At 44.1% G+C, this 25,205-nt stretch overlaps 1 protein-coding gene across 3 annotated transcripts; it reads right to left on the minus strand.

Annotated features, from left to right (window-relative positions):
• Positions 1 to 1,285: 1,285 nt before the first annotated feature.
• On the minus strand, positions 1,286 to 6,478 carry rnf168 (ring finger protein 168). Of its 3 annotated transcripts, none has more exons than XM_085795582.1 (8): positions 6,436 to 6,478; positions 5,384 to 5,576; positions 4,389 to 4,587; positions 4,147 to 4,217; positions 3,856 to 4,011; positions 3,476 to 3,534; positions 2,801 to 2,870; positions 1,286 to 2,101 (listed from the first exon to the last, which is right to left on the minus strand). In XM_085795582.1, the coding sequence occupies exons 2-8, from the start codon at positions 5,549 to 5,551 to the stop codon at positions 1,499 to 1,501; spliced, it is 1,326 nt and encodes a 441-aa protein (XP_085651708.1). In that variant the 5' UTR covers positions 5,552 to 5,576; positions 6,436 to 6,478; the 3' UTR covers positions 1,286 to 1,498. The 3 variants fall into 3 exon arrangements, with proteins under 3 accessions (XP_085651708.1, XP_085651707.1, XP_085651706.1); XM_085795581.1 differs by having other exon boundaries at positions 6,280 to 6,478; XM_085795580.1 differs by having other exon boundaries at positions 5,384 to 5,588; positions 6,280 to 6,478.
• Positions 6,479 to 25,205: the final 18,727 nt, after the last annotated feature.

Raw genomic sequence — 25,205 nt, forward strand, 5'->3', positions numbered from 1 at the left:
GATATATGGAAGTTACTTTATGTGTGAATAAAAATGGTTACAATTTCCTTGGCAGTATGAGTGCAGTGTGTGATGTCAAATATTGGAGGCTACTTTTAAAAAATCTTCTCTGCACAAAAACTAGTGCAGTCACCACTGTCAATGAAGCACTGGGCTGAGACTGAGAGGTGGATATGAGGAATATTTCAATGGTCCTCTGCCATAGTGACAAAACTAAACATCTAAACATTTTGACTTTCAGTGCTCACACAATGCCAAAGGGACGATGTACTTTGGGGGCACTGACTATTTATATGAGAAACTGAGAAACTGAGTGAACTGTTTGGGGAGATATGAGCTTTTGCAAGTGAGCTAGTGAGCTGGTGTTGTGCTGAACTAGGCAAATGATCTTAAGAGTTTTGAGATTGTTTCTGTTTTCAAAAAATTAGCCAAACCAATGGAGAAAAAAACATAACTAGCTGTATTTTCTGACAGCTCCACAGCACGAGTCAATGTACCTTCCCTGTTCTGGCATCTCTCGACTTGACTCTATTTAGCTTGGAGGGAGCTCAACAGACTCTATCCAGGATCTTTAAGTGGACAAGACTAGTTTTGATTTATCTATTCATCTTTTTCAGGTTTCGTAGGATCCTACTCGACTCCCGCTCTGTGAATGAAAACATTTTAAGGCGAACACAGCCTGGGTGGGTTGAGCCTCCTCCATGGTACAAACTACAGATCCATGATCAAATGTTCAAATGTTTGTGACTGGTGTTGAAGATCTGAAATGATCCAGCAGACGATGAACTGACCACACACTCAACCACTGTTTTTCCATGTTGTTTATTTCATTGGTATTTGTAAAACTACAGTTGAGGATAATCTCAGGTCCTGAACAGCTGTGTTCACATGAATCCATATCATTAAAGACATGTTCATGTTGACGCGCTTAATGTTAAATGACAGATGTGTACGTCCTTGTGCGACGACGGTGTGCACAACCTGAACGCAGAGCGGACACTGATGTTAGTGAGCAGAACTTTAATCTGTAAGAACTAAGAAAACGGTGTGCAGAGATTCACTCTGGCTTATAATAACCAAGTCAGCAACGGCACTGATGACATGATGAGGTTTGGAAGCAGCCACACACACGTCCCTGCAGCTGGATCAACATCTGGTAACCAGGTGGAGGCTGGATCAGCAGCTTGACGGACTTTGGACTGAATATTGGTTGAATTAGATGAGATGATGAAGGTGTCACATAAGGCCTCTGATTGGTTTCTAATGTTTCTGACTTAAAAAAAAAAAAAAAAACCTGAAGAACCATAACAGGTTGCAGCGCCAGGCCAACTCAACATGTTCTTTGTCCACATAGTGTCTCCAAATAGTGAAATGAAAGTAGGACCGAGAGAAGAAGATTTCTGTCAGAATTTAACACGAAACTTTCCTCAGATTTTATTCACCCCATGAGAGAAGAAGATTAAATGAGGAGGTGAAACGGAGACTGAGTGTGACGGGCTCAGCTGCTCAGGCTGGTGAACATCTCAGTCAGCGTGATCTGTTTGCTGCCTCTGCTGCCGGAGCTGGAGGAGGACGAAGGAGTCTTTGTGGGCTTTGAAGGAGGCGAGGAGCTGGAGGCACTGGAGGTCTTGGTGGTCTTCGCCGACTGTCCCTTGGGGGTTTTGGAGCTGGTCTCCCCCTTCCCTACTCGCTTCTGGCGGAGCAGGTAGGCGTCGGCGGTTCCTTTCTGTCGGTTGGTTGCTCTCTGCTTCTCCTCCTCGTTCAGCTCCTTCTGGAGGAGCAGAGCGAACCGCCGGTCCTCCTCCTCCTGCTGCTGCTGTCGTCTGCTCAGCTCCATCTCCCACTCAGACCTCCTCTGCAGAGACAACATGGCGTCCTCCAGAGAGGGAGAGGAGGAGGAGGATGAAGGAAGAGAGTGACACCCTCGTTTGGTGACCACCACCTCCTCCTCCTCCTCCTCTGTGGTCTCCAGCACGCAGCTCTTCCTCTTGGTGCAGGTTGATGAAGGTCCTCCGTTTCCCACCACCTGACTCCTCGGAGTCTGATCCTCTACGGAGTCCAGGTGACGGTCTGGAGGCTCCCGCTGAGAGAGGATGTTCTCCTGAAACATCAGGATGAAGAGTCAGTGATGGTTTTTTAAAAGAAGTCTCTGTCCTACAAAGGTCTGAATCAGTGTCAACAGTTTCATCTACAGTCAATGAAAACTATGGATGCTATACATCAAACCAGTTTTATCATACATCAGTAGAAATGCCAGTCAGTTTGTATCATCATTTAAATATTACTATCACTGTGGTTAGTGGTCAATCATCATCGAAGGAACAATCAAATGATCTTAAAGGGACAACGAGGAGTTTCTATTTGGTTATTAAAAAGTCTCACGTTAATGTGGATGAATCTACGCTACCCACACTTGTTAATGGGCCCATTTTCGATAAATATATCGTTTTGTCTCTATCGTTATTTTGTTATTATTAGTGGTGGCGGAAATGCTGGTCGAGACAGCGTTTCCTTACTTTCGGTTTTGTGGCGAGTCATGAGAATAACGCCGCCGAATCGCCGTTTGTGGTCGGAACTACGACGGTATGTGATCGTCTTCGAACCTCTGACTTTAATTCTTGATGAATGAAAACATGAGTCTTTCTTGCGCCGGTCAAAGAATTTCACGGTGCGCGCGGAGGCTCATAAATGTAGTGTGAAAATGCTTCGCTTTTCCAAAACTCCTCGTTGTCCCTTTAAGTAAAATGAACACTTTAGTTTAATCAAAGCTTCAGCTTCATAACGCTTCAGTCAAACCGACCTTGTTGGCGATGAAGCTGGAATTCGGGCTGCAGCATGAGTTGGTTTTAGATGGAAGAGGACACAAGAACCTGAAACACACACACAATAAACAACCATCATCTCATCAGCCAGTCAGACCAGGAGAAACAGAATCAGTGGCAATAACTCTCTCAATAATCTCTACAGCAACAGTAGTTTCACTCAGTTTGTCTACCAAGTCTACATGCATCCCTGCTGATCACATCACATTACTCAGCTACAGTTAAATACAAGAAATACAGCAAAACATCAATGGAGGTGACTGAGCCAGGAACAGCCGGGACACATCAGGTGATGTATAACCAGGAAAATGAGTTCAACCTCACTGGTTCTCACTCCCACTGCTTCAGATACAGTGAGACACATCATGTGTTGCCTATGGGAGTTAAATGACCGAGACGTCACACATCATGAGGATCCTACAGTGTTTCTTCATCCTCTGTGGCCTCAGGTGAACACACACGACTAAACCACTACAGTTTGTTTACAAGGACCCATCCAAAGACACTATCCTCTACATGTTTCACTGGGCCAATTACTACCGTTAGTCTGCACCTTAATGGATTATATCACGCATGAAAACTGAAGATCTAAGCTACATGTCTGCAGTCCAACTTAATCAGTGAACTTGCATCAGGCTCTGAAGTCAACTTACTTCTCAATTTGTCCCGGGGCAACCTCCTTCTTCTTGACTGGAGTCGCTTCAGCAGAGTTCTGCAGGGGGGAAAGAATAGAAAACCAGCATGAGGAGGGAGTGATGAGGTTAAAACTGATGACATTAAGGACGTCAACGTTACAATATTAAAGAAAATATGAACAACTCTGTCAGTCATTTGATTTTTTCGACCACCAATCATTTCAACCTTTGCTTTAATGTTTCTAGAGGCAACACGAAGAAGAAGGTGAAGTGAACCACAGAGGCAGAGCTGCACCTGGACAGTTTACACACCTGTCCTCTGTCAACGAGTTAATTCATTAAAACATGATGTCATTGTGATGTCTTCCTTTCAGAATAAAAACAAAGCCTGAACTGACCAGCTGGTTGCTGAGCAGGATGGCCAGCCTCTCGTCCTCCTCCCTCCTCCTCCTCTCCTCCCGCATCAGCGTCTCCTCCTCAGCCAAAAGTCTCTGGATGTACTCCTCGCTGGTCCTCGTCTCCTCCTCGTCCAGCACCCGCCTCTCCTCTGTTAGCTGAGGACACACACACACGGTTAATTTATCTGATGATTGTGTTGATAGATCAAAGACTGGGACAGAAAACTGAAACCTTATACCTGATTTGTCTACAGCAAACACAACAGCACAACCAATAGAGGATAAACTTACTTTGACGATTTGGTCCTCGTATTCCTGTCTCAGCTCTCCAGGCTGACTCACTTTAGGAAAACAACCTGAAACTACACACACACACATCTCAGTGATCAGCTCAATACACAGCACGAAACTGCATTCAAGAGTCAATTTTATTAAGAAAGAAGCAAAACTGATATTATGACTGAAACAACTATGTGAATCACAACTGAGCACAAACGCAAACTCCTACAAACTGTCAGTATTATGGGATGCACCTCCTGAGTCGTCGTCCTCGCCGTCTTGCCCTGCGAGGCGGCGTTCACACTGCGTGGGGAAGCAGGTCTGGATCTGTCTCCACAGCTGCTGGTTGACCAGAGTGTTGTTCTTGCTGTTCAGTCGAGCCCAGGTGGAAACTCTCTTCCTGCACATGGGACAGCACAGGGTGGTTTTGTCCACCGTCTCCAGGAAACAGCCCTGAGATAACAAAGACAGATTACAGTTACAGTGCTGGTTGGAGCCATTTATTTATTGTTAGTATTTAGTGCTGTTTAGTTTAGTGTTTCGTGTAGTTAGTATTTAGTTTGATTATTATGAATCAATCTATTTGATTTCATTATGATTAGATTTCTGTTAGTATTCTGTTTATTATTCGTTTAGTTTAGGTGTTTCTTGTTATTTGTGTTTTGTTTCATTTAGGAATGTTAGGGGGGCACCTGAGATTATATAGGTACTGTAGGCTCATGGTAAGGGACCAGCATGCACCTGGGTGGGAAAATGTTTGTTTACCAGAGCGGGAGAGGCACAGGAATTTTCTTTGTTTTCTCGCTTTTCTGATGAATAAACCACATTTTTTGTTCAATTTGGACATCTGTTTGGACATTATGTTTTTCCCATCCAAGTACACCACAACCCATGGTGCAACAGTGGCCGTTTGATTTATATGATTTAAAACTTCTATTTGTTTTGACAAACGGCTACTACAGTGCTCTTTGGTGTCTGGCCTCACTGATTTGCATTAAATTTAGTTTAAATGATCAGTATTCAGGACTCCATACACAATTTGGTAGAGTGACAAGAAGACCACAGATTACTGCAAAATCCAAATCACTACTCAGGCACAGAAATCGAGACTAACTGGCTGGTGTTAGTGTAACAGTGTCAGACCCAGGCTCAGATAGGGAGTCTGTTGTGATCAAAATCCGAGATTAGCAGGCACATTGTTTAGGTTGTTAGTGTTTGTGCTCATGCAAAAGGTTTCAGTCAGTGTTACCTTGCAGAAGGTGTGTGAACAGGGAAGTGTAACCGGCTCCAGAAAGATCTCCAGACACACGGGACAACGACAATCGTCCAGAGTCAGTGGACCTTTTCTCCTCCCATTTGCCTCTCTTTCTGACACAGAGGTCGACTCCACCTTCCGGCCTGACACCGGGGGCGTCATTGCACTCCTCAGATCGGTCTCAGCTCTGCCAAGAGGACTTGGATTAAAACAAAAATACATCTTTTTTGTTTGTTTTTACTTTGTCCAGTGTGAAATAATCTTTACACTAAGGGGCACAATGAATGCATCCTCACCACCACACACCTCTGGACCAACAAAGATACAACACAATAACAACATGAGGGGTTGGGGGGGAGCAGTCAGCTGACACCTGTCCAGGTATAAGTCTAGTCTAGTGAACAGCTGTGGAGCCTGTTACATGTGGAGTTGCGTGTTTTATAAACATAAGATCTTTGTATTAACTTTAGCTGGTGGTAATGTGATGGTTTGGAAACACCATCACCACACCTGAGGCCTGCAGTGTGAAGTAGCGTGATTTGAGGTTAGAGTAACACCATGTTTAACTCGGTGTTTTCACTCCTTTAGCCTCTTTAGGTTCATTTCTGACCATAGTGAATCACCATGGTAACACGGTGAACTCATAACGAACTTCGGACCAGGTTAACTTCAGTTTCTGCTAAAGTGAAAGGAGACTGACAAACAGTTTCACGTCTCTAGCAACCATATTTTTTCAGTCCGCCTGCAGCTAACAGGGCTAAAGCTGCTACAGTCTGTTTACACCTCCCTCCACAGCAGCAGCAGGCCTGGCCCAGACCTGGGGTAAACTCACCGAAGCTCCGTGATGCTAACGTTAGCTGCGGGCTAATAACGGTCAGACAACAACTCACCGTAACAACAACACCCGGAGGCCCACACGACACGGCTAACAAGTCACAGGCAGCTCGCCCCGATAGGCTCAGTGACACCGCGGTGCTTCACGTTAACAAAGCCTCCGGACTGACGGCCGGGGGAGCTGGTCCGAGGCTACTTGTGTTTAGGTTTACCTGGTGTTAACCCATTAGCAGCAGCAGATCCCCCGCGTGAATGCTGGTGCAGCGCGCCTGCGCACACGGCGGATGGATCTGTTTAGTTCCCAGCTTCCTGTTTACTTCCGCGTTATGTGGCGCTGAATTTTTGCAGTAGTCCATAGGCTGTATAAGAGTAGTCCATGCATGTTTGTGTGAGTCTTTTCTCATATAATAATTTTTGGGCTTGCTCCTTTGTGCTCTTTTTTTGTTTTGTTTTTTGTTTCATATTAGGATGACCCAATCTCTTTCCCATAACTCATTTTCGACCCTTTGTACCAAATGTTCTGTGCCTTTTCCCTGTTTTGTCTGTATATTATTCATAGGAATTAACAAAATAAAGTTGCCACTTTAACTCTGGGCTGTGACAACAAGAAAGCTGTGTTTTGTATTTTGTACTGGTAAACCTACAACCGTTGACCTTGTGGTTCGGTTGTGTTATTAGGGCCGCGGGCAATCGCACCGGGCACTGGTCCCAACAGCTATGAAATAGCTGCAGGGACCAGTGCCCGGGCGAATTGTGTGGATTTTTTCCTAGTTATTAGTGTGAATGCTGGAAGCATTCACACTATTGTTATTCTGTTCGGCCATTTTCTTTATTAGTGTGACTGCTGAAGCAGTCACACTATTGTTCTTCTGTTTGGCCATTTTCTTCCGCCTTTTTACGGTCTTCTTCTAGTCCTTCATACTTTGTGCTATTTCAACAATTCATATATCAAAACGTGCAGCTTCTTTTGAACTTTATCGGCATTACTTTTCTCTTTTTAACTATTTATACTTTTTCAAATATTTAACTTTTTCTGATTTTTTTCAGCTTTATAATGTGTGTGTATTGCGTCTAACGAGCAGAGCTAGAGTGTAGAGAGGCAAAAAAACATTCTAGAGTTTTTCTGGCTAAACTGTCAGCACGGCCACAAATTAAACTCTAGACAAATTATTTTCTCCAGTTAGCCACACTTGTCTTCTGGCTAAAATTCTGGTCAAAAATGCAAAGAGACTTAGATAATAATTTTAAATATTTTTTAAATGCAGCCAGGGAGCTCTCTGCTCTCATTCAGCTCAATGCATTTTTTTCACATCAGCAGGAGAAGGAGCTCAACTTTGTAACTTGCTGTTAACCCAGCGAGCAAGCCGACGTCGAAACAACGTCTTTTCTACGTCATGGTCCGACGTCGAAATGACGTCCCTGGTGGGTGCAGAATGAAAGTTTTTGTTACGTCTTTTTTGGACGTCTTCTGGACGTTCAGTTTTGACGTTTATAGGACGTCTATACAAGGTTCAAATAAGGTTGAAAAATGGTCGGCGTGGACGTCCTCTTGACGTCTTATATTGACCGAATTTGAACGTAATTTATACATAAAAATTATTTTAAATATTTAAAAATATTGACCATATCAATGGCCTTATGAAATTATGTAGATTAGGCCATGTATCCAATACAGCATTCAAAGTACATTGTAACTGCATGTTATGCACTGTGAAAGTGCACAAATACCATTTGGGTGCGTACATTAAATATTGTTGTTGACGGTGTGTATGCCCCCCCTCCTGTGTCCCTCCTTTCCCATGAAGAAGTCCAATGCAGAATTCAAAATACACTTTTATTATTTTTGTTGGAAATTAAATTCAATGTTTCAGGAAAGATAATTTGGTTCATACAGGAAACACAGTAGTCAAAAAGAGGACTTTGTCTTCAGCTCTTACAAAGAACATCCAAGATATTTTATGTCTGTTGAGCTTGTGTCTTCTCTCGCCCGACACTCACTGCTGTGTGATCACACGTGTTCAGTGCATGCCAAGCCAAGTAAGGATGTAAACAATTAAATTAATTGCAGTCAATCAATCCTTTTCTAGGAGTTTTTTGTGAAATGTAAACAAGCAAAGCCGACATAAAGTAGCGGGATCTCTATTTAAATGTACACAGGGGAGAGAGGAGGTGAAAAGAGACAACAACACTGTTACCTGTTGTATACTGGCCTCAGGATGTACCATCGCTAAAACACAGAGACCACAGTGTGTAACGAGTCAAAAAGCCGCCGTCACTGAGCTGCCGTGTACGGGAGGATACGGTAAAACCGACGCGGGTCCGGTGTGTTTATCAAAGCTTGGTCCGTGCTGAGGCACCGGGTCGGTTTGAGCTGCGTTCAGGCTGCATTCAGGCAGTGTCCAACATCAAAATATTAAATCCAGCAGCAATCCACTGAAATTCACAAAAAAAAAACTGTCTGTTTCTTGATCTACGAACAACTCCAATCTGTCACATGAATCCGCCGACAGCACCGACTTGAAGCCCGTGTGCCCCCGTCGCTGGGCGTCTGCTCGCCGCTGGACGACTCCTGCAGCACCGGCGCCTCCTTCTCCTGCGGCTCCTCCGCGGCGCGCTCCGCGATGCCGGTGAGGAAGAGGAGGAGGGCGGCCGTCCTCGCTCGCACTGCTCCGGATCAAACTGCAGAGGAGACGAGAGAGACTTCCGTTACCGAGGCAACGACCTCTGATCCCCCAGGCTCCTGTTACCGAGAAAGTCACCGTTAAATCCCCAGTCTGTGGTCAGTTCATCCAGATACTGCCTGTTAGGACTTGCTTTAGGAGTGACCAAGAGCTAACAGGCTACATCCATGGTAGGGCTAGTCCCATGCTGCCACCTACTGAACTGCATGCGGGCCTACTCCTTCGCCATCCCGCTGGAGATAACAAGCCAATTAACTTTATCTCTATCCATATAAACGCACAGAAAAATATTTTTGCATGGAGAAATTGTAAAATGATGTAATCTGATAACGTTAATCAACAGTAAAAATGATAGATTTTACCTCTTTCAAATGAGGGGGACCAAGGTTGCAGAATATCCCGTTATGATTGTGCATGGCAATCAAAACATGCTGTAACGACAGTCTATGGAGCAAAAACAAAAAGGAATAATGAAATATTAAAATCCTCATGAATTAAAGTCGTTTTGATCATGGCTGGTGACGTGAGGCTAATGAGAAAAAAAAAAAGTTGACGAGGGTTTTTTTTTTTAACAATAGCAGAGGGTTACTGATACCATGAACACATTATTAACTAAGTATACAAAAGAGTGTGACTTTAACATTAAATAAAAGGTAATGTGCATAACTATAAGATATAGCTACTTACCGTCGATGATCCGTTCATCCGTAGTTGTCTGACAGCTTCTCACAAAACTAACCGCTTGTAAATTCAAATTGCGCGGGTTCGCGCATGCACAGTACACCAAGTTTCAACCGTTGCTAGGCAATCAGTGCCCATCGGGCAGTGCGCAACGCATGCGCGCACACACACACACACACACACACACACACACACACACACAGATTACGTAGCCATACCAGACGCCAGGCTTAATTTCGTCAATAAATATATTATTATTATTTTTTTTTTATAAATTACATTCAAATTTGGACATAGATGTCAAGAGAGAGTCACACCACACAGCTAAAGATTTCCAAAAAAGATGTGATAAAAAATTATTGTGCACCCGTCTTTTTTAGGTCAGATATTGAACGTCACATCAACGTCCAGAAGAGGTTATTATACGACGTCCAGATATGACCTATTTTAGACGTCAGTTAGACGTACAGATGTGGTCCTGGACCGACCGACGCGATCTGGACCTGATCTGGAGGTCCATTAGACGTCAGATGTTTGCTGGGAAGTGCTTTTTAATTCATTTTAATTCACCAAAAAATAGTCACAGGTTACAAAAAAGTCCTCTTCTTACTTGGTGTGGCTAATTTATACTAATTTCTTTTTGTTTTAAGCATCATTGAAAAATCTCACATTCATCAAAGTCTCAACCTCTCTTCTTGACAACTCCACTGTAGTGTAGGGGTTAGGGTAACTGCTTGCCAACCCTAAGGTCACTGGTTCGAATCCAAGGGAAGAACTCTTGTTATGTTATGTTGAATTCTGCTCTCCTCCCCCGCCTTCAATTGGTTACAGGTGTTTGTTATCTCCTTGATTACTCATACCAGTTTGCAGCACATCATCACATTACAATGAATGACAACAGTCTTGAAAGCAGTGTGCTCTCTGTAGCCCAGTGGCAGAGTAAAGGCTTAGTGATCATATGGTCACGGGTTCGATTCCTGCCTCAGTCATTTCACATCATTGCTTGACTTTTGATTCCAATTATTCAGCTGTCATTGGACAGTCTTTGATTCCTCATAGTATAAAGCTCATTGTAACTCAGGTTCTCTGTGGCCATATGGTTAGTGTGTTAGGTGTTGTGCTATTTCAACAATTCATATATCAAAACGTGCAGCTTTTTTTGAACTTTATCGGCGTTACTTTTCTCTTAAACTATTTATACTTTTTAAAATATTAAACTTTTTCTGCAAATTAAACTCTAGACAAATTATTTTCTCCAGTTTTGTAGCCACACTTGTCTTCTGGCTAAAATTCTGGTCAAAAATGCAAAGAGACTTAGATAATAATTTTAAATATTTTTTAAATGCAGCCAGGGAGCTCTCTGCACATCATCACATTACAATGGCAACATGCTTATGTCTGTGCTCTCTGTGGTGAAGTGGCAGAGTAAAGGTTTAGTGATCATGAGGTTGTGGGTTCGATTACTGGTTCAAATCTTGCCTCATCAACAATTATAGTGAATTATTTTCCCAGTCGTCCTCTGTTGACTTCTGATAACTTGCTTCATGTTGAAACTGCTGCTCTCAGCCTGAAATTCACAGAAATTTTCATTCTAAGTCTTACTTGGTGTGGCTAATTTCTGCACTTTCCTTACCTTTTTTTTTTAAGCAGGAGCCAGTGATCCTCTTATTAAAGGTTTTCTTTGCCACTCACATACTGTCTCTGCCTGTAGCCTAGTGGTTAGCTTGCTGAGCTGGAGACCTGAAGATTACTGGTTCAAATCTTGCCTCAATAACAATTATAGTGAATTATTTTCCCAGTCGTCCTCTGTTGACTTCTGATAACTTGCTTCATGTTGAAACTGCTGCTCTCAGCCTGAAATTCACAGAAATTTTCATTCTAAGTCTTACTTGGTGTGGCTAATTTCTGCACTTTCCTTACCTTTTTTTAAGCAGGAGCCAGTGATCCTCTTATTAAAGGTTTTCTTTGCCACTCACATACTGTCTCTGCCTGTAGCCTAGTGGTTAGCTTGCTGAGCTGGAGACCTGAAGGTTACTGGTTCAAATCTTGCCTCAATAACAATTATAGTGAATTATTTTCCCAGTCGTCCTCTGTTGACTTCTGATAACTTGCTTCATGTTGAAACTGCTGCTCTCAGCCTGAAATTCACAGAAATTTTCATTCTAAGTCTTACTTGGTGTGGCTAATTTCTGCACTTTCCTTACCTTTTTTTAAGCAGGAGCCAGTGATCCTCTTATTAAAGGTTTTCTTTGCCACTCACATACTGTCTCTGCCTGTAGCCTAGTGGTTAGCTTGCTGAGCTGGAGACCTGAAGGTTACTGGTTCAAATCTTGCCTCAATAACAATTATAGTGAATTATTTTCCCAGTCGTCCTCTGTTGACTTCTGATAACTTGCTTCATGTTGAAACTGCTGCTCTCAGCCTGAAATTCACAGAAATTTTCATTCTAAGTCTTACTTGGTGTGGCTAATTTCTGCACTTTCCTTACCTTTTTTTAAGCAGGAGCCAGTGATCCTCTTATTAAAGGTTTTCTTTGCCACTCACATACTGTCTCTGCCTGTAGCCTAGTGGTTAGCTTGCTGAGCTGGAGACCTGAAGGTTACTGGTTCAAATCTTGCCTCAATAACAATTATTCACAGAAATTTTCATTCTAAGTCATTCAAGCTTGACTCTCAAGCTTTCTTGATGTCAGAGTGAGACAGAGTGCAGCTCATCAACAGACAACAGTCTCTGCAACTGTGTGTGCACTGTGGCCTAGAGGCAGAGTGGAAGTCTATTGTCCATGAGGTTGTGGGTTCGAGTCCGACCTTGGTCAAACATTTGTATGGTGATCACTGCTTGCACTATTTGCTAATTCTGCAACAGCGTTCAGCTGCTGTCAGCAGTCACACCATTTCCATTCTTGGAAATGCCTTTTCTAGTTTTTCTTCTTACTACTTTCCACCTTTCTACGGTTTTAAACTAGTCCTTCATACTTTGTGCGATTTCAACAATTCATATATCAAAACGTGCAGCTTTTTTTGAACTTTATCGGCATTACTTTTCTCTTTTTAACTATTTATACTTTTTAAAATATTTAACTTTTTCTGCTAATTTTTTCCCATAGGAATGCATTGAAAACATCTTCAAACTTTTAAAATTTTCTTACTACTTTGAACCTCTAAAACGTCAGCATACTTTCTCCCACAGACTCCATTTGACTTTTAAACTGTAGACAAACTTTTAATCTATTCACATATTACTCAGCTTATTGATATCTTCAACAGTTTTTAGGTATTTGGCTGTTTTAAAATCATTAAAATTTTCGACAAAATCCAACTTTATAATGGTTGTGTATTGCGCTTAACGAGCAGGGCTTAGAGTGAGTGACATCATCGTTAGAGTGAGAGGGATCGAAAAAACATTCAGGATTTTTTCTGGATAAATTGCCAGCACGGCCACAAATTAAACTCTAGACACATGATTTCCTCACCGGTTTGTAGCCACACTTGTCGTGTCTCATCTGATGTGCTCAAAACAGCAGACAGACTTACAGAATTGACCCTTTGTTGGCCTTCTGATTGGTTGCTGATCCACCAATCAGAGCGCTCCTCCCCATGTCACATGTTGCACAACATTCTAAGGTTGGACAACCCTGGAATGAAACCCTATGAAACAAGATAGGTAGACAGCAAGTTTTTCGGCAAAAACTACTTTATAATTTTTCAATATAGTTAAAATATGCCTGGGGTTCCTGCAGTAGCAACTCATGATATCTGGAACGTATTCATGGAGTCATTTTTATCCCATTCCCCAAACCTAAGACATCAATAAACATGTAGGCTACTGTATTACTTTAACCTACTGTTATGTATTTAGTTGAGCTTAATAATAGGGTTTGGGGGTGGTCCACTAGGGGGAGCTGTAGGCATAGGTCAGGGGTTAACTGCAAAGTTTTGTTTGTTGTTGTGTGCAGTCCTCATGAGAAGTGAGCCTGTTTTTCCCTGGCTGTATTACTGAAGTGCTATTGAAGCTCATTCATTCTCCAGTCCACTCTGGTCGTGTTCATAAACAGAGAAGATCTAATACCATCAAAGTTATCTAGCAAACGTAACATTACCGCTGCTAATGTCTTTTGAACTTTGTGAAGTTTTACGAGGAAAAACGGGAGATCGGCGGAGATGAGCTTGTAGCTAACGTTAGCTAGCGCCGTTAGCTACTAGCTAGTGAGTGACCAAAACAATGATTTTACCCCATTTTTCGGAAAAGTCAGGTAATGCCCGTTCAATCGCTATTGAGCCACGTCTGTCCTCTATCATGGACACTATTTTTCTGATGTATAAGTTAATTCAAATTTTCCTTACAAGCAATTTAAATCTGCCTAATTTTCAATGGTTTCCAATGGGAGTTAACCCTTCCGTGACCATTGTTTGTCCAACCTAGCAACAGTAACCGTGGGGGGCGGGGCCTTGACAAAGGGTCAATTGTCTCAGTGAGCCTAATTGTCCAGCTAGACCCGCTCCAGTGGCTCATCCACTTCAATATAAAAGTAGGAGCAGATTTTTTTAGAAAAACAGAAATGCCCCCCTTTTCTACCTTGCGACGGCAAGAAAAGTTTTTGCCCTACAAACATTTAATGCACATTGGCTCGCTCAGGAAGGTCTCCTTGCCCCAGTAGTCAGACCACATTCTGATAAGAGGTACGGTTCTCTTTTTCTGGGCTGTTTTGGGAAGCTGCACAGAGCTCAAATCTCTCTGCTCTGCTCTGCTCTGTGTGCAGTGGCCAGCTGTTGGGGCCAGCTCGTTATCAAAGTCTATAAACAGTGCAGCTGCAGCCTGGCCGCTCGTTAAGATGTTTTTAAACACAGCCCCACACACACACATGATAAACCAGACTGACAGAGGATGTCCACGCACAAACACAGGCATCACACTCACACAGACAGACACACACAGACGCTCACACACAGTCACACATGCACACATACACAAACAGACAAACACACAAACACAACACTGTTCCACACAGTAAAACGTAAGCATGGTAGTCGCCATGGTAACTTCTGAGGGCAGGCTGCCACACAGGTGTAATCAATCAGATCATTAGGGAGAGAGGAGTTCTGTGGCGCTTATCAACAGTTTTACTTTCTGCACATGTACACACAGACAGAGAGACCGCCAGACTCACACACCCAGACACACACACACACACACAGGTTTTCAGCTCAAATTCATCAGGCTCTCAATTATTTTATACTTTTGATGTAAACATCTCCAACAATTTGTATTTTTCTCATGAATTTAAGTTCAGACGTTTAGTCTTTCCAACTCTATTAATAGTAGTACAATTACAGGTGGAGCCTAGGACATAGGATGCAGCTTTTAACACGTGTCCTATCTATCTATCTATCTATCTATCTATCTATCTATCTATCTATCTATCTATCTATCTATCTATCTATCTATCTATCTATCTATCTATCTATCTATCTATCTATCTATACCCCTCCCTATTTTTTAACCCCTCTGTCTCCTTTTTTTCTTTCTTTCTTTCTTTCTTTCTTTCTTTCTTCCTTCCTTTCTTTCTTTCTTTCTTTCTTTCTTTCTTTCTTTCTTTCTTTCTTTCTTCTACTCCTTCATTTGTATTTTACGTAACTTTTTCTATCCTTCCCTCTCTATCCATCCATCCATCCATCCATCTACCTCTTTCTATCTATCATCCCCCTCTCTCTTTTTCTTCTTTCTTTCTTTCACTCCATTTCTGTCTTTTTACTTCTTTGTTTGTTTGATTGTTTCTTTCTTTCTTTCTATTCCTTTTCTCTTCCTTTGTTTTTACTCCATTTCTTTCTTTCTTTCTTTCTTTCTTTCTTTCTTTCTTTCTTTCTTTCTTTCTTTCACTCCATTTCTGTCTTTTTACCTCTTTGTTTGTTTGATTGTTTCTTTCTTTCTTTCTACTCCTTTTCTCTTCCTTTGTTTTTACTCCATTTCTTTCTTTCTTTCTTTTTTCTTTCTTTCTTTCACTCCATTTCTGTCTTTTTACCTCTTTGTTTGTTTGTTTCTTTCTTTCTTTCTACTCCTTTTCTCTTCCTTTGTTTTTACTCCATTTCTTTCTTTCTTTCTTTTTTCTTTATTTCTTTCTTTCTTTCTTTCTTTCTTTCTTTCACTCACTCCATTTCTGTCTTTTTACTTCTTTGTTTGTTTGATTCTTTCTTTCTTTCTTTCTGTCCTTTTCTTTTTTCTCTCTTGTTTCAATCTTTCTTTCTTTCTTTCAACAATTTCTTCAGCTCATTCAGCATTGCTGGAAGCATTCACACCATTTCCATTCTTGGAAATGTTTTTTCTAGTTATTTTTCCACTTCCGGCCAGATTTCGATTCGCTACTAGTCCTGCAACTCGAAGAGTAAAGAGTAAATTTTGCATGTAAGTCAATGGGACGGGCGGAAAAAAAAGAGCGAAAAAGACCAATCATTGGAGTTTAACAAACGTCTACTGCTCAGGCATACTTTCACCTAGAGACTCCATTTAAACTTTAAACAGTAGACACAAGTCTTGTGTATTGTCGTATTACTCCACGTTTTGATAGGTCATATAGTTTTTGATCAATCCCTGATCAATGACCATGATCATTTTTGGAGAAATTATGAGTTTATAATGGGTGTGTATTGCATGGAATGTTCGTGTCAGAGTGCGTGACATCATCGGTTAGAGTGGGAGAGAGTGAAGAAACATTCAGTATTTTTTCTGGATAAACTGTCAGCACGGCCACAATTTACACTCTACAGACATAATTTTTTCAGAATTTGTAAGACAAACTTGTTAGCTCTCATGTCATGTGCTCAAAATATCAGAGAGACTTACAGAATTGACAGAATCAGCCTCTGAGTGCGGCCACGTCTGTCTCTGCTCCTCATTGAGTCCAATACAAATATTTTCTGAGAGGAGCAGAACGGCCTGATGTTTTAAAACTGCCAGCGTCGCCAAAATATTTACTGTAGAAACACCAAATCGTACCGAAATTTTCATTAAGTCCTTAGAGCAACGTTGATCTGTGTTTTGTTCTGATAGGAGTTACCGTTTTGTCATGCTAAGCCTAAATGTGAGACCGGTGCAGAGGCAGAAAATGGCCCTTTTTCTCCACGTTTCTGTCTGTCTCAGCCTGCGGGGGCCCCTATCGCCGTGGTAACCTCTTTGATCCTCAGGCCAGAGCTCGTTAACTTCATAAACAATCCACCTGGCGCTCGTTTAAATGTTTATAAACACAGACACAGCTAAATCAGACTGACACAGGATGCAGCTACTAACTAACTATGTGTCAAGTCAGTCACACACACACACACAGACTCTAGAGCCAGCTTCATGTGATTACAGTCACACACACACACACACACACACACACACACACACACAAACACACACACACCTTCATGTGATTAAAACACAGTTAACGTGCAACAGAATTTAAACTTAAACCATGATTTCATCTGGTTTTTAAAGTTAAACCTTGTTGGTGTCACACACACACACACACACACACACACACACACACACACACACACACACACACACACACACACACACACACACACACACACACACACACACACACACACACACACACAGTTAACCTAATGTGATTACAGCTCCTCCATATCAGTGCTTATAGAAAGATGATCATGTGTCTGTCTGATCAGCTCTGTCTTGCGCTTAAGATCGTGGGTTTGATTCCCATGTTGACAGAGATGGCAAAACCGGCAGTAGCCCCGCGGCCCATTCAAAATTTCCCGAGAGGAAATTTTCTAGTTTGGGATGTCATTGTGAAAAAGAGCCCACTTCAAAGCTTCAGAGCTTAAAAATCACATTGGATTTAAAGCAGAACTATGCAGGATTTGGGCTGTAATTATTGTGGCTCAGAGTCACTGTGATGGTTGAGTGACCTGTTATGAAGTGAATGGGGTCTAGCCCAATGCGCTCACCCCCCGCAAGTGCGGTTTTCCCTAACTCTGGGCAGGAAAGTGCTAGACTCGTGAAACCAACGTGTGTGGATAGCTGAGGACCTAAGCTTTCCAACGATACCGAGTCCGACCCAACTTTCTCAAAATAAGGGGGCGTGGCCTCGAAAAGAAGGGCGAAATCGGCTGTATCTCAAGAACGGTAAGTCAGAAAAATACGAGCCACACACCATCGTGTTCAGCGTGGTCGAATTATGGGGGAAAGCCGTCGGGTCCGACAGTGTCCGACCTTCCCTCGGCGAGTTATGGCCGAAAACGCACCTAGGCGGGCCAAAGTGGGCCAAAATTGGCCTCCACATGCTCCCAGGCTCATATCTCTGGCTAGGAATGTGCTAGAGACGTGGGGAAAAGTTCTACGGAAAGCTACGGACCTCAGCTATCCAGAAAAAACAAAGTCCGACGTCACTTTCTATATTTCCGCTAGTAGTTTTTTGCAGTTGAGTGAAAAGAGGGAAGTATTTGGACTCTTTGGCTGTGCCCCATTTTTTTTTTGGGCACAGGTGGCGCCACTGAGTGTCCAGCATGCAGCAGACGATCCAGCAAGAACTTTGGACTGGTTAAGGTTAGTAAAAATGACATGTCCAGGTGTAATTAAGAAATAGGCTAAGTGAATCAAGGGATGATAAGTTCCTAACTCTGGGCAGGAAAGTGCTAGACTCGTGAAACCAACGTGTGTGGATAGCTGAGGACCTAAGCTTTCCAACGATACCGAGTCCGACCCAACTTTCTCAAAATAAGGGGGCGTGGCCTCGAAAAGAAGGGCGAAATCGGCTGTATCTCAAGAACGGTAAGTCAGAAAAATACGAGCCACACACCATCGTGTTCAGCGTGGTCGAATTATGGGGGAAAGCCGAAGAACGGTAAGTCAGAAAAATACGAGCCACACACCATCGTGTTCAGCGTGGTCGAATTATGGGGGAAAGCCGTCGGGTCCGACAGTGTCCGACCTTCCCTCGGCGAGTTATGGCCGAAAACGCACCTAGGCGGGCCAAAGTGGGCCAAAATTGGCCTCCACATGCTCCCAGGCTCATATCTCTGGCTAGGAATGTGCTAGAGACGTGGGGAAAAGTTCTACGGAAAGCTACGGACCTCAGCTATCCAGAAAAACAAAGTCCGACGTCACTTTCTATATTTCCGCTAGTAGTTTTTTGCAGTTGAGTGAAAAGAGGGAAGTATTTGGACTCTTTGGCTGTGCCCCATTTTTTTTTTTGGGCACAGGTGGCGCCACTGAGTGTCCAGCATGCAGCAGACGATCCAGCAAGAACTTTGGACTGGTTAAGGTTAGTAAAAATGACATGTCCAGGTGTAATTAAGAAATAGGCTAAGTGAATCAAGGGATGATAAGTTCCTAACTCTGGGCAGGAAAGTGCTAGACTCGTGAAACCAACGTGTGTGGATAGCTGAGGACCTAAGCTTTCCAACGATACCGAGTCCGACCCAACTTTCTCAAAATAAGGGGCGTGGCCTCGAAAAGAAGGGCGAAATCGGCTGTATCTCAAGAACGGTAAGTCAGAAAAATACGAGCCACACACCATCGTGTTCAGCGTGGTCGAATTATGGGGGAAAGCCGTCGGGTCCGACAGTGTCCGACCTTCCCTCGGCGAGTTATGGCCGAAAACGCACCTAGGCGGGCCAAAGTGGGCCAAAATTGGCCTCCACATGCTCCCAGGCTCATATCTCTGGCTAGGAATGTGCTAGAGACGTGGGGAAAAGTTCTACGGAAAGCTACGGACCTCAGCTATCCAGAAAAACAAAGTCCGACGTCACTTTCTATATTTCCGCTAGTAGTTTTTTGCAGTTGAGTGAAAAGAGGGAAGTATTTGGACTCTTTGGCTGTGCCCCATTTTTTTTTTTGGGCACAGGTGGCGCCACTGAGTGTCCAGCATGCAGCAGACGATCCAGCAAGAACTTTGGACTGGTTAAGGTTAGTAAAAATGACATGTCCAGGTGTAATTAAGAAATAGGCTAAGTGAATCAAGGGATGATAAGTTCCTAACTCTGGGCAGGAAAGTGCTAGACTCGTGAAACCAACGTGTGTGGATAGCTGAGGACCTAAGCTTTCCAACGATACCGAGTCCGACCCAACTTTCTCAAAATAAGGGGGCGTGGCCTCGAAAAGAAGGGCGAAATCGGCTGTATCTCAAGAACGGTAAGTCAGAAAAATACGAGCCACACACCATCGTGTTCAGCGTGGTCGAATTATGGGGGAAAGCCGTCGGGTCCGACAGTGTCCGACCTTCCCTCGGCGAGTTATGGCCGAAAACGCACCTAGGCGGGCCAAAGTGGGCCAAAATTGGCCTCCACATGCTCCCAGGCTCATATCTCTGGCTAGGAATGTGCTAGAGACGTGGGGAAAAGTTCTACGGAAAGCTACGGACCTCAGCTATCCAGAAAAACAAAGTCCGACGTCACTTTCTATATTTCCGCTAGTAGTTTTTTGCAGTTGAGTGAAAAGAGGGAAGTATTTGGACTCTTTGGCTGTGCCCCATTTTTTTTTTTGGGCACAGGTGGCGCCACTGAGTGTCCAGCATGCAGCAGACGATCCAGCAAGAACTTTGGACTGGTTAAGGTTAGTAAAAATGACATGTCCAGGTGTAATTAAGAAATAGGCTAAGTGAATCAAGGGATGATAAGTTCCTAACTCTGGGCAGGAAAGTGCTAGACTCGTGAAACCAACGTGTGTGGATAGCTGAGGACCTAAGCTTTCCAACGATACCGAGTCCGACCCAACTTTCTCAAAATAAGGGGGCGTGGCCTCGAAAAGAAGGGCGAAATCGGCTGTATCTCAAGAACGGTAAGTCAGAAAAATACGAGCCACACACCATCGTGTTCAGCGTGGTCGAATTATGGGGGAAAGCCGTCGGGTCCGACAGTGTCCGACCTTCCCTCGGCGAGTTATGGCCGAAAACGCACCTAGGCGGGCCAAAGTGGGCCAAAATTGGCCTCCACATGCTCCCAGGCTCATATCTCTGGCTAGGAATGTGCTAGAGACGTGGGGAAAAGTTCTACGGAAAGCTACGGACCTCAGCTATCCAGAAAAACAAAGTCCGACGTCACTTTCTATATTTCCGCTAGTAGTTTTTTGCAGTTGAGTGAAAAGAGGGAAGTATTTGGACTCTTTGGCTGTGCCCCATTTTTTTTTTGGGGCACAGGTGGCGCCACTGAGTGTCCAGCATGCAGCAGACGATCCAGCAAGAACTTTGGACTGGTTAAGGTTAGTAAAAATGACATGTCCAGGTGTAAGTAAGAAATAGGCTAAGTGAATCAAGGGATGATAAGTTCCTAACTCTGGGCAGGAAAGTGCTAGACTCGTGAAACCAACGTGTGTGGATAGCTGAGGACCTAAGCTTTCCAACGATACCGAGTCCGACCCAACTTTCTCAAAATAAGGGGGCGTGGCCTCGAAAAGAAGGGCGAAATCGGCTGTATCTCAAGAACGGTAAGTCAGAAAAATACGAGCCACACACCATCGTGTTCAGCGTGGTCGAATTATGGGGGAAAGCCGTCGGGTCCGACAGTGTCCGACCTTCCCTCGGCGAGTTATGGCCGAAAACGCACCTAGGCGGGCCAAAGTGGGCCAAAATTGGCCTCCACATGCTCCCAGGCTCATATCTCTGGCTAGGAATGTGCTAGAGACGTGGGGAAAAGTTCTACGGAAAGCTACGGACCTCAGCTATCCAGAAAAACAAAGTCCGACGTCACTTTCTATATTTCCGCTAGTAGTTTTTTGCAGTTGAGTGAAAAGAGGGAAGTATTTGGACTCTTTGGCTGTGCCCCATTTTTTTTTTTGGGCACAGGTGGCGCCACTGAGTGTCCAGCATGCAGCAGACGATCCAGCAAGAACTTTGGACTGGTTAAGGTTAGTAAAAATGACATGTCCAGGTGTAATTAAGAAATAGGCTAAGTGAATCAAGGGATGATAAGTTCCTAACTCTGGGCAGGAAAGTGCTAGACTCGTGAAACCAACGTGTGTGGATAGCTGAGGACCTAAGCTTTCCAACGATACCGAGTCCGACCCAACTTTCTCAAAATAAGGGGGCGTGGCCTCGAAAAGAAGGGCGAAATCGGCTGTATCTCAAGAACGGTAAGTCAGAAAAATACGAGCCACACACCATCGTGTTCAGCGTGGTCGAATTATGGGGGAAAGCCGTCGGGTCCGACAGTGTCCGACCTTCCCTCGGCGAGTTTATGGCCGAAAACGCACCTAGGCGGGCCAAAGTGGGCCAAAATTGGCCTCCACATGCTCCCAGGCTCATATCTCTGGCTAGGAATGTGCTAGAGACGTGGGGAAAAGTTCTACGGAAAGCTACGGACCTCAGCTATCCAGAAAAACAAAGTCCGACGTCACTTTCTATATTTCCGCTAGTAGTTTTTTGCAGTTGAGTGAAAAGAGGGAAGTATTTGGACTCTTTGGCTGTGCCCCATTTTTTTTTTGGGCACAGGTGGCGCCACTGAGTGTCCAGCATGCAGCAGACGATCCAGCAAGAACTTTGGACTGGTTAAGGTTAGTAAAAATGACATGTCCAGGTCTAAGTAAGAAATAGGCTAAGTGAATCAAGGGATGATAAGTTCCTAACTCTGGGCAGGAAAGTGCTAGACTCGTGAAACCAACGTGTGTGGATAGCTGAGGACCTAAGCTTTCCAACGATACCGAGTCCGACCCAACTTTCTCAAAATAAGGGGGCGTGGCCTCAAAAAGAAGGGCGAAATCGGCTGTATCTCAAGAACGGTAAGTCAGAAAAATACGAGCCACACACCATCGTGTTCAGCGTGGTCGAATTATGGGGGAAAGCCGTCGGGTCCGACAGTGTCCGACCTTCCCTCGGCGAGTTATGGCCGAAAACGCACCTAGGCGGGCCAAAGTGGGCCAAAATTGGCCTCCACATGCTCCCAGGCTCATATCTCTGGCTAGGAATGTGCTAGAGACGTGGGGAAAAGTTCTACGGAAAGCTACGGACCTCAGCTATCCAGAAAAACAAAGTCCGACGTCACTTTCTATATTTCCGCTAGTAGTTTTTTGCAGTTGAGTGAAAAGAGGGAAGTATTTGGACTCTTTGGCTGTGCCCCATTTTTTTTTTTGGGCACAGGTGGCGCCACTGAGTGTCCAGCATGCAGCAGACGATCCAGCAAGAACTTTGGACTGGTTAAGGTTAGTAAAAATGACATGTCCAGGTGTAATTAAGAAATAGGCTAAGTGAATCAAGGGATGATAAGTTCCTAACTCTGGGCAGGAAAGTGCTAGACTCGTGAAACCAACGTGTGTGGATAGCTGAGGACCTAAGCTTTCCAACGATACCGAGTCCGACCCAACTTTCTCAAAATAAGGGGGCGTGGCCTCGAAAAGAAGGGCGAAATCGGCTGTATCTCAAGAACGGTAAGTCAGAAAAATACGAGCCACACACCATCGTGTTCAGCGTGGTCGAATTATGGGGGAAAGCCGTCGGGTCCGACAGTGTCCGACCTTCCCTCGGCGAGTTATGGCCGAAAACGCACCTAGGCGGGCCAAAGTGGGCCAAAATTGGCCTCCACATGCTCCCAGGCTCATATCTCTGGCTAGGAATGTGCTAGAGACGTGGGGAAAAGTTCTACGGAAAGCTACGGACCTCAGCTATCCAGAAAAACAAAGTCCGACGTCACTTTCTATATTTCCGCTAGTAGTTTTTTGCAGTTGAGTGAAAAGAGGGAAGTATTTGGACTCTTTGGCTGTGCCCCATTTTTTTTTTTGGGCACAGGTGGCGCCACTGAGTGTCCAGCATGCAGCAGACGATCCAGCAAGAACTTTGGACTGGTTAAGGTTAGTAAAAATGACATGTCCAGGTGTAATTAAGAAATAGGCTAAGTGAATCAAGGGATGATAAGTTCCTAACTCTGGGCAGGAAAGTGCTAGACTCGTGAAACCAACGTGTGTGGATAGCTGAGGACCTAAGCTTTCCAACGATACCGAGTCCGACCCAACTTTCTCAAAATAAGGGGGCGTGGCCTCGAAAAGAAGGGCGAAATCGGCTGTATCTCAAGAACGGTAAGTCAGAAAAATACGAGCCACACACCATCGTGTTCAGCGTGGTCGAATTATGGGGGAAAGCCGTCGGGTCCGACAGTGTCCGACCTTCCCTCGGCGAGTTATGGCCGAAAACGCACCTAGGCGGGCCAAAGTGGGCCAAAATTGGCCTCCACATGCTCCCAGGCTCATATCTCTGGCTAGGAATGTGCTAGAGACGTGGGGAAAAGTTCTACGGAAAGCTACGGACCTCAGCTATCCAGAAAAACAAGTCCGACGTCACTTTCTATATTTCCGCTAGTAGTTTTTTGCAGTTGAGTGAAAAGAGGGAAGTATTTGGACTCTTTGGCTGTGCCCCATTTTTTTTTTTGGGCACAGGTGGCGCCACTGAGTGTCCAGCATGCAGCAGACGATCCAGCAAGAACTTTGGACTGGTTAAGGTTAGTAAAAATGACATGTCCAGGTGTAATTAAGAAATAGGCTAAGTGAATCAAGGGATGATAAGTTCCTAACTCTGGGCAGGAAAGTGCTAGACTCGTGAAACCAACGTGTGTGGATAGCTGAGGACCTAAGCTTTCCAACGATACCGAGTCCGACCCAACTTTCTCAAAATAAGGGGGCGTTGGCCTCGAAAAGAAGGGCGAAATCGGCTGTATCTCAAGAACGGTAAGTCAGAAAAATACGAGCCACACACCATCGTGTTCAGCGTGGTCGAATTATGGGGGAAAGCCGTCGGGTCCGACAGTGTCCGACCTTCCCTCGGCGAGTTATGGCCGAAAACGCACCTAGGCGGGCCAAAGTGGGCCAAAATTGGCCTCCACATGCTCCCAGGCTCATATCTCTGGCTAGGAATGTGCTAGAGACGTGGGGAAAAGTTCTACGGAAAGCTACGGACCTCAGCTATCCAGAAAAACAAAGTCCGACGTCACTTTCTATATTTCCGCTAGTAGTTTTTTGCAGTTGAGTGAAAAGAGGGAAGTATTTGGACTCTTTGGCTGTGCCCCATTTTTTTTTTTGGGCACAGGTGGCGCCACTGAGTGTCCAGCATGCAGCAGACGATCCAGCAAGAACTTTGGACTGATTAAGGTTAGTAAAAATGACATGTCCAGGTGTAATTAAGAAATAGGCTAAGTGAATCAAGGGATGATAAGTTCCTAACTCTGGGCAGGAAAGTGCTAGACTCGTGAAACCAACGTGTGTGGATAGCTGAGGACCTAAGCTTTCCAACGATACCGAGTCCGACCCAACTTTCTCAAGATAAGGGGGCGTGGCCTCGAAAAGAAGGGCGAAATCGGCTGTATCTCAAGAACGGTAAGTCAGAAAAATACGAGCCACACACCATCGTGTTCAGCGTGGTCGAATTATGGGGGAAAGCCGTCGGGTCCGACAGTGTCCGACCTTCCCTCGGCGAGTATCTCGAAGTTTTCTATTCCTAAATTACATTACCTATAAAACCCAAAAGCCCAAACAAACATACAAAAAACTTCCATAAACACTCAAAATACCCCTCCAACATCCCTCCACTTCACTCAACTCCCCCCCCTATTTCTACAAAACACAAATAATACTAAAAAATCCTAAACAAATCCTCCTTACCTACAAATTCAAATATATATCAAAAAAATAAAAAAATT

Source organism: Trachurus japonicus, chromosome 13, assembly GCF_045865225.1.
Source record: "Trachurus japonicus isolate A0001 chromosome 13, Traja_1.0".
NCBI lineage: Eukaryota > Metazoa > Chordata > Actinopteri > Carangiformes > Carangidae > Trachurus > Trachurus japonicus.